The 9,703-nt window shown below is 32.5% G+C and overlaps 2 protein-coding genes across 2 annotated transcripts in view; one reads left to right on the plus strand and one right to left on the minus strand.

Moving 5' to 3' along the window:
• LOC132548891 (uncharacterized) overlaps nt 1-2,592 on the plus strand; it is a 5,573-nt gene extending 2,981 nt beyond the window's left edge. Inside the window, exons 3-6 of the mRNA XM_060212790.1 lie at nt 235-718; nt 1,561-1,679; nt 2,027-2,170; nt 2,336-2,592. Of these exons, the coding sequence (XP_060068773.1) occupies nt 235-718; nt 1,561-1,679; nt 2,027-2,170; nt 2,336-2,592 (1,004 nt within the window). The remainder of the gene's footprint in view (nt 1-234; nt 719-1,560; nt 1,680-2,026; nt 2,171-2,335) is intronic.
• Nucleotides 2,593-5,217: 2,625 nt separating this feature from the next.
• Nucleotides 5,218-9,703, minus strand: LOC132548893 (uncharacterized). Its single transcript, XM_060212792.1, has 4 exons — nt 9,634-9,703; nt 7,284-7,453; nt 6,905-6,994; nt 5,218-6,321 (listed from the first exon to the last, which is right to left on the minus strand). Exons 1-4 carry the CDS (start codon nt 9,665-9,667, stop codon nt 6,046-6,048), a joined length of 570 nt encoding a protein of 189 aa, XP_060068775.1. The 5' UTR covers nt 9,668-9,703; the 3' UTR covers nt 5,218-6,045.

Consider the following 9,703-nt stretch of genomic DNA (forward strand, 5'->3'; position numbering starts at 1 on the left):
CGAGTCCAAAATATTCATTCTGGCCGAATCCAACATTTATTCGTACAGAACGAGATGCTACGAATGCGGCATATGCATGAGATTTTTCAAATTTCCAAATTCTAATTTACGGTATCATAATGTCGCTGTATCAATCATTTTGATGGTATATATCTTTACATCTTTAAATTGTAAAACACTAAAAATAACAAATTGCAGCCTTCAATGAACAAGTATTCTGTATTATACCAACAGGTGTGCATTTTTACGAAACTGTAGGATCCCTAACTGTCGGAACCAGAATATCTCAGTACATGAATCAGACTAAAAACAACGCTAAAAATCAGGGAATCCTCTTCAACATGGAGGTGTTGAACAACTGTCAGATGAAAAACAAATTTCCTTATTTCAACTTTTCATCAGAAGACCAGGGAGTAATGGAAGAAAACGCAGGTATAATTAATCCTAGAAAAATGGTAATGGCACAAATAAGTGTTGCCTCGAAAAACGGATGTGACGTTATACGTGAGACAGTTACCAATATATTTCGACAACCAGATGGGCACAGTCGAATTAAAACAGAAACTGGGCGATTGATAATAGCTCGTAAAGTACTGTTGGCGACAAATGTCTTCACAGAGTTACATAATCTGCTCGGAAATATCAGACCATTGTACGTGCCAATGCCACAGACAGTAACTCTTGCTGAAATCTCGCCTGCTGATGCCATACGATTGAGGTAAAATAACATCAAAATATTGCTAATGAGTTTCAAATCATGAACCGATTGCCTGTATGGTATAACTTTATATTTAAGACTTTATAAAGATATCTAGACAACAAACAGCTGTACAATTTTTTCTCGATATCTATATGATTTGGTATCATAATACATTCTTGTCTTTTTCAATCTTTATTTATCAAATATCAACAACTTAAAGTGATTCAAATACATTGCCTTTAATCTTATTTCATAACTATCATAAAATCGATCGTGTTCATATTGGTAGTGATAATTACACATTATAGTTAAACTCTCTGAACATCTTCAGTGTATGTTTTCCAACCATAAAACAAACCAATAACGTTTATTAAATGTGGAAATATATCGATATGAGAAATATAGAAGAGATATGGAAAATTGGGTTTGTTCAATTAAACTTATAATTGGGTGTCAATAGAATTATTTGTCAAATTCCATTTTCATAAGACATAAGTATATCTCTTCTGGTACATACATGAAGAACGTGGTACCAAATATCTGTTTAAGTACTTCCTAAGGATTTGTCACACCAAGTTTGTTTGTCATTTGGATAATCTGCATCAGGCGCTTTTTTGCATTTGTGTCTTTTGTACAATCTTAGAATCTATATTGCCTGAAGATCATTTCTTTCTAGTCCGAATTGGTCTGTAAAGATTATTTTACAGCATAAAGATATGAAGCAAAACAGTGTAAACAAAGCGTTCCGAAGACTGGTATACCAAGCAGCAAAACTTTTGTCTCTGTCTTCATAGATTTTATTGTTCAACGTATGGAAGTGCTGATGGACTGAATGTTTAAGTGAACGTCTCGTGTTGTAGGAACATGCCTTGCGTTAAGTACAATGGGACAGGGGGACAATCCTGGCCATCTGACTACCCCAGGGACAATGATCAACACATTGGTTTCTATATGCTTCCTCCTGTTAGGTATCCGGATGGTAGGAATGAGAATATTATTTCTATTAGATGAACGATTTTTTCATGACACATTTAAATGATTCACAATTATTGAACTGGCTTTAAAAACGCCATTATCTTTACGGCTTTAAGGTTTATTTTTATATATTCGTAGTTGGTATAATTGTCTTCAATATTTGACAATTCATTTATCAAAACGATTCATAATCTGCCAGTTTTGCTCCTTGCCAGTATTTGTTGACAACGGATAATTCACGTTAATAACTTCCTTTTCTCCAGTAAGTACGAAAAGATCTCTGTACACAAAATGTTCACATATCTCATGTGTTTAGTAATGTTGATACCCATACATTGCCTTCATTTCCAGGAAAATACTACATCAAACTTGGACATGCTGATGCTATTTTGAAAGGTCCATTGAAAGTTTCTGAAATACAGAAATGGTACTGTGGGGAAGGTGACAGGTTATTGGAAGAGCAAATGTTCAATCTTCTAAAGGGAGTATTACCAGGTTAAAGTATTGATTTGACATTTCTTAGATGTGATACTATTCATTATTTCATTTAAGCAATTAAAAGACATTTTAATTTTGAATTACGTTAGAAAAATAAAACAAAAAAACTTAGAAAACGAAAATCTGCCATTCTCTCATTGTTCTTGGTTTCAATCTTTACAGAAATAAACTTCCTCAGTCACCATGGCGACGCGTGTGTTACTATGGTTACGCCTAACTCACGACCCTACATTGATCTGGTCAATCCGACGACAGGCGTTGTTATTGGTGACAATGGATGGTCGGCCAAATCCAGTGATGAAATCGGACGTATTGCTGCTCAGATGATGATACAAGCCAACTGGTCGTATGACCTTCCAAAAGATCTGTTTAAATTGTACACTAATCTAACAGGTCCACCATCACAATCAAAATTGTGATTCACTCCATGTGCATAATGATATATCTTATTCTAGTAAATCTTATCTATTTCACTCACATCTAACACATAAATACACACAAATTTTGCTATGGCGTAACTTTTTGCTGTACTACTAACTTATGTTTATATGTTGCGCTTTATTTAAAAGATCAATACATATGCAGATATATGCTTGGTATTTACTTAGATGTGTGGGAGGAAAGGGACACAGGTATTATGTACGTGTTTTCGTATTTGGTTTTAGTGCTACTTGTAAAAAATGAAAACAGTCCAATTTCTTGTAGTGGCAATAAGAAAGTAATCGAACACATAAAAAACACAGCATGAGTCGAATAAATCCAGCTACGGTATTGTTACTATAAACAAGCCTTTTGTCAAAGTGGACATCGTGTCAATGTTCCCTGGCAGTTGCGTTTCAATCAATTTTTAAAATAGAACTTCTAATTTATCAGAGCACGTTTGTGTTTTCTTTTTTAATCATCATATTTACAACATACAAACTGAGATATACCAATGTGGTTAGTTCATGTGTATTAGGATTGCCTTATACACGATTTCCAGTTTAGAGTCGTATATAAACTAACATCAGGTGAAGAGAGACTGTTTGATAAAGACTGTGATTTGATTTTCTTCATTGTGATTTCATTGGGAATTTTTTGAATGCATCTCTTCAGGATGTAAAGCTTGACGTGTACTATTATAACGGAATGTTGTGTTGTTAATGTTTCTGTTTTTATTTAGAATACGTAACGATGATTTAATTTACCTGACGAATGTAGTCAATAAAATAGAAGTCGAGAAGCTTTCCATAGCGTCCCGTCTTATTCTTCTTTCCCGTTTTCGAAGACACGTATTTGCATTTACTTTGATATATCTGACGAGTGTAATCGAGGAAAAATAGATTGCTAATCTTTCCGTAGCATCTGATCTTATCCTCCCTATCAATTAAGGAGATACTTGTTTGGTTTTACTTAGATATGGACGAATTTAATTGAGAAAAAATATATCTGATACATTCCAATAGTACCTGGTCTTATTCTCCTTGTACTTTTCCAGTGATGCATGTATTTCAATTACATTGATTATATTTGATGAAAGTTGTCAATGAAAAACAAATGGTGTTAATCTCTTGGTGATAATTGGTCGTAGTCTCCCTGGTGTAGATATGCCATTTGTGTAGATGTTTCCTCTCTGTTTCATTTAGAAACAGATAACATAAATCGCTTGATCTGCGATTGAAATAAAATATGAATGCTAAAAAGAAATACTTTATATTCCATCTAAATGACAATCCACGTTGTGCATCTATCACATATTTTTTGTATATGTACAATAAACCATACTCAAACTAGTTGATAAGTTGTCATAGAGACATATATCTTTTACACAATGTTACTGACAAAAAACCTTTCAAGGTATATACATGTAGCACAAAATGAAAACAACATTATTAAATAACCATCAAAAAGGTTCAATATAAACATTTCAATTAAAAAATAATAGCTTGAATACCTGTATACACTAATATCTATCTTAATACAAACTTACTTTATTGATACATATAATGCTGTTAAATAACGACATTACTTTCACATTGATGCAAAAAGTTGACAGAAAAACAAATTAAAGATCCCAGTCATGGCGGCAACCGCTCACTTCTGTTTGGAAATAAAGTCGTGATTTCCCAATCATAACCGGATTGATACCAGTTTATTTTCCATTGCCATATATATATCATATTCAAGGAAGGAATCTTAACAAGCATAAATATATGTTTTTAAACAAGAAATAGACGTTAAAAAGAAAGCAATATAAAAAAGTGCAGGAATATCGTGATACTGGCAGTCTAGACGTATAAATGTAGAATGAAAATTGAAAGGATTTGCAACAAAACTAAAACAAAATAGAACAGCATACCTTTCATAAATATATCTCATAGTTTTTCCCCAACAAAAAACATACAATAAAAATTAATGTAATCTGTGGACCCTTTAGGAAAACTCACACTGGTATCATCAATACCGTCACAAAGTAATTAGCTGTCCTTTAATAATTCAGACGATACGTCAAAAAAAAAAAAAAAAAAATGAAATGGAGGACAGTTTTCTTTTCTTTATTTGTTCTTGTATTGTCTTAATATCAAATAAATCTACAATAGAAAAAATATATCATGATCTGTCACAAACATGGACACCTATACATTCGCATTAGAGAGTAAGTTGCAGACATGAATCAATGAAGCCCTCTAATGATACACTTCAGGAATGGATTAAATTAATAAGCAAATAGGATAAAACAGGTATAAAAACAGACTGAAAATGATTGGTATAATAAATATTGATAACTCAAAACAAAAGTACATACCCATTTTTATATTTGTAGAAATTTACGTATAAGAGACAGGTGTCATATCATATCTGTATCCCCTGACGGGGGATACAAATATATTTTGACACCGGCAATCAAAGTTTGAATTTCTTAACAGTACGAACAATTTGTTTCCAACATTACGTTCTACTGTTAAGTATAAAACATCACCTTGATATATCATTTTTATATATAACTATGTGACTTTACAAACAGAAATATTTGGATATTAAATCACTATGTTCCATATACCAGCAGTAGTTATTATAAATCTCCCTACCTAGGTAATGCAATTTTGATATTAAATATAGTTAATACGCTGTTCTTACAACATCACCCTTGTACGTGGCATGCTGTAGTTTGCACAGAAAACTACCTACCTCAGATATCAAGTTAATCAAGCTTATGAAGTCACAGATGAACAATGTTTTAGAGTAATTTGATAATAGCTATTGGATGAGTTGAATTACACAGAATTCTAAATGTGTATAATGTATAATTCGTACCCTTTATTAGACAAAATGAAATTCTACCGTAGTGGATAAAGTCCTGTCTATCCTGTTTTAAGAGATGGAAACATTATATATACGTATATAACAGGACATTGGTTTTACTACACGAGTTAAGTAATGCTGGTCAGTATCTAATAAATCACTAACATGTCGTCTTTATGACCAGCCAACGATGACTGTACCATGTAATTTCTCTTGATGTTCACATCAACAAACTGACTATTAGCATATTTGGAACCTGCTACTTCTTACGCGGAAATACTAAAGATTAAAATTGCCTCCAAATACACATAATCAGGATACCATCTATCATGAATGTTGACGTTTAGCGCCAAGCAGTTCTACATTCAATGAGTTTGTGTATAAACAGACTTCACATCCCCGAAAATTTTTTTTCGGAAGCTTGTTGTATATAAATTTCATATTCAGGACATTGCAAAATGAGACTTATATTTCCATAAGTGTTCATACTAACATTAAATCTTCCAATTAAACTTGTTGGCATCAACATTGCTCTTTCACGTCCTGGTCTGATTTCGAATGTGGTCATAATCTATTCAGGTAGAGCTGCTTTAGGCCTTCATGACGTTGCTGTTAATTTGCATTGCTTCTTTGTCAGTCAGAATACCATACGTCTTCCGGAATTTATAATAAAAGCCTTGCCCAAACCAACCACCAACACATATAGTCAAAGTAAGGGCTATGGTGACAGCATGTAGTGCGATCAGGAGGTCGTTCCTGGTTGAGCATCCATTTACTGCACACATAACGGTGCCGGCGATAGAATATCCAACGCCTTGGGTGGCTAACCAGTTAACAGTATTGCTGGACCAGAAGAATGCAAAAAACTAAATAGACAAAGAAAAGAAAAAATCAATGAATATTATAGATAAGAAAAATGCATTAAAAAACAAAAATTAGAATAGACGCAAAAAAGCAAGATACTGAAAAAAATATTTAATTTAGCAGATAATGTAAATGTAAAATGAAGCATCATTTTTGTATTTATCAAATTTACAGGACTATCAGAGTATATCCGACGCTTTGGCAAAGAAGAGATAAGGAAATTCCAGACAGTGGGAAAAAAGAGAGTTCTGAATCTCAACAATGATTGTTATAGATATGTATTTATGAAACCATTTCATTCGACCAAATGATATATTTAACGTTGGCAAAGAAGAGATAAGGAAATTCCAGACAGTGGGAAAAAAGAGAGTTCTGAATCTCAACAATGATTGTTATAGATATGTATTTATGAAACCATTTCATTCGACCAAATGATATATTTAACGTTTTGATAGTGAATGAAAATTAGAAATTATTACTATTTTTTTTTTTTTGGCTTACATATAAAAAATCTGACCTGGGAGAAACAACCGCAGCGGTAAATGTTTTTTATTGTAATATCACCTAATAACATGAATGACGTACCATTTTTCTGAATTCACAGCTGACGGTTTCTGCTCTAAAATCCTCAGTCATTGCTCCAAGTTTTATTCCGAATACCGCAATAACTATTCCCTGAAGAAAAAGAATTTATTTTAAATGTTATATCAAAATTCAATAACATTACATCTTATTTTTTTTTTCCAAAATAGCATAACTATTTTTTTATTAAAATATTCAACATATCTGAGAAAAAGAACATGCACATATGTCTTTTTAGAATAGAAAAATCATTATATTATTATAAAAGATTTATTGAAGCATAACCACGCCTGAATAACATTTCCTTGTATTTAAATATTGTTATACTTCCTTGTGTATTCACTGAAAACATAGTTTTTAATGGTTAATGTAATTTACTTACTAGTATACCCGTCCATATTTGATATCCGCTTGACAGCGGGTATTTATACGTGTTCAGAAAAACAAATATTACAATGCCGAGAATAATGTTAATGATACCGGCTGGTAACAATATGTAGCCTACATAGCGAGGAATCACCAATTTATCCACACGTTTCCTATACGTCTCTTCTGAAAGATATAAAGAAAGGCAAGAATTATTGTACCACAAAACAACGAATCAAAGTATCATCATTTGAAATTTATCTTATCGTCAACACCGAAAACTTTCATCAGTTCAAGTCGTTAATCTCCACTATCTGACCAATATAGTATACGATGATTGACACTAATAGTATTTTAGGGCTAAAATAATTAAGGTTATCAACGTTTATCGCTTTATCGTATATGTCGACATGTTAGAAAAGACGTCAAGATTTTAACTTGTTTCGCTCTCTGTATAAACAAGCAGTCCCCACACTTCAGAAAAAAAACACATTTAACAATGATTTGTGAGCGAAAGGAAAGAAAACAATTTTTTTTTTAACAGGAACGTGGAGTGCCATTGGAAAAAAAATCGCAAATCGTTTAAAAATGTTTCCAAATGAATTTTCAAGTTTTTTTAAAAATAAAATTACTCAATTGACTCAAATTTAGAAGTTAATCTATACAAAAAATATAATATTGTAAAATAAATTAATATTGTTAAAAATGTCTTGTTTTATCATTGAACAACACATACAAGCTATATATGACCTACATATGTGTAAATCACTTTATCAAGATGTTCCGTTTTTTTTTAATGAAAACAGTGCAATGCTTTACGTTGAAATCAGTTTTAATGCTAATACTTGATATTCTTTGAAATAATTATTTGATCAATTGAATTTTGATGTACTCTTTTTTCCGGTTTCTGACATTAATGTTGATCCAATATAGGCTGTTTTCAGTCCCGGGTTTTAAACATTTAGGCTCTTAGCATCACTGCCGAGAACTAGAAAGACAAAACAGCTATAGGCTGCAGTTAAGGTCATTTGACTTTAAGTTATTTATTTCTAAATTTGTATCGTAATATACCATAGACTTGTGCGTCTTTTGTACAACATCTCAATCTGTATTCCTACAGCTTTAAGAAATAGTATCAAATATTCCTGTATATATATTTGCATAGGTAAAGTGGTAAAACATTAACTAGGGAGTCATCATTAAACAAATACTTGTTTACTAAATGGTGCATTATTCTGGAAAATCAACCGAGTATTATTACAGAAAAATGAGTGTCTGTATTACAAGGCAAATGTGTATGGTGTGTTAAACCTAAGTCGCCTGTTATACAAAGTAGGTCAGTGGGATTTACTGGGGTCAAGTTTCAACGGATATTTTAGGACACTGAGGTTTGCGTATGACTGTGTTGTAGATATCATGATCTTCATTCTATTACTTCAGTTTCTTCGGGTTTTTTTTCATTGTATTTCGTGAATTTACATTTTGACAGTTATTTTCATCATTGCTTTCAGAAAAGAGCAAATAGATGCAGACTTTAGCGTAGTGTACAATGTTAGATTATATAAAACGAGGGCTTGATTCCAAAGGAAGATCTCTAAATGCCAACATATTTTTTAACAATAGGGCAGTTTTGATTCAGGAAACAATGGCAAGTCAAATATGTGTCGTATATTTAAGCTGTCTCCCCCCGCTCCCCCCCCCTCCACAAGGGAAATAAAAAAAAATGGGTATACATGGTATTCAGCGATACATCCTCCGAAGGTACAGTAATGACTTCCGTACACAAACTGATGTGTGATCATGAAACAGTTTCAGAAAACATCATTATGATTATTATATAAATTGCTAGGTATAATGTTGGTAGAGTTTTGTCTACAGGTAAAACCTAATAGTTTCAATTGTAGCGTAGCAATATTATGTCGCCATAATGCTGAAAAAAATGATACAATTTCAGTGTACTGAATTGTAAACGAAACCATATTTACGAGAAACGCAGGAAACATAGTTTTTGAATGCTGTGGTCAGTGACCTTATACTGCTGTGCCTATCTCTAGAAAGCGCACACACACATGCATACCTAAGTGAACACATACACGAAACTACATAGAAAATGAGGCTAATCGATTTCATACTATTTAACTGAAATGTGTAATACAACATATTGTGAACCCCTGGATGTGATTATTACACTTTTTTCTGTCCTTTTGTAGTTTTAGTACACAACCAAAATCAAAATTTATAAATCCTACTACTTTGAGTACAATGTACAGGCTACTTAAATATCATTTGAGCCAAGCAGGTATGTTGGTGTTCTAAATTTACTTGGTTATATTATCATTTGCATACAGATATTAAACTATACAAACCATCTACTTGTCTCGTGTCACCAGCACCATACATGTTGAAAATTCGTTCCTGTTGTAATCCAGGGGAAAC

The sequence above is a fragment of the Ylistrum balloti genome, unplaced genomic scaffold, assembly GCF_031769215.1.
Source record: "Ylistrum balloti isolate Yb309-2 unplaced genomic scaffold, AGI_CSIRO_Ybal_v1 Utg370032, whole genome shotgun sequence".
NCBI classification, from domain to species: Eukaryota; Metazoa; Mollusca; class Bivalvia; order Pectinida; family Pectinidae; genus Ylistrum; species Ylistrum balloti.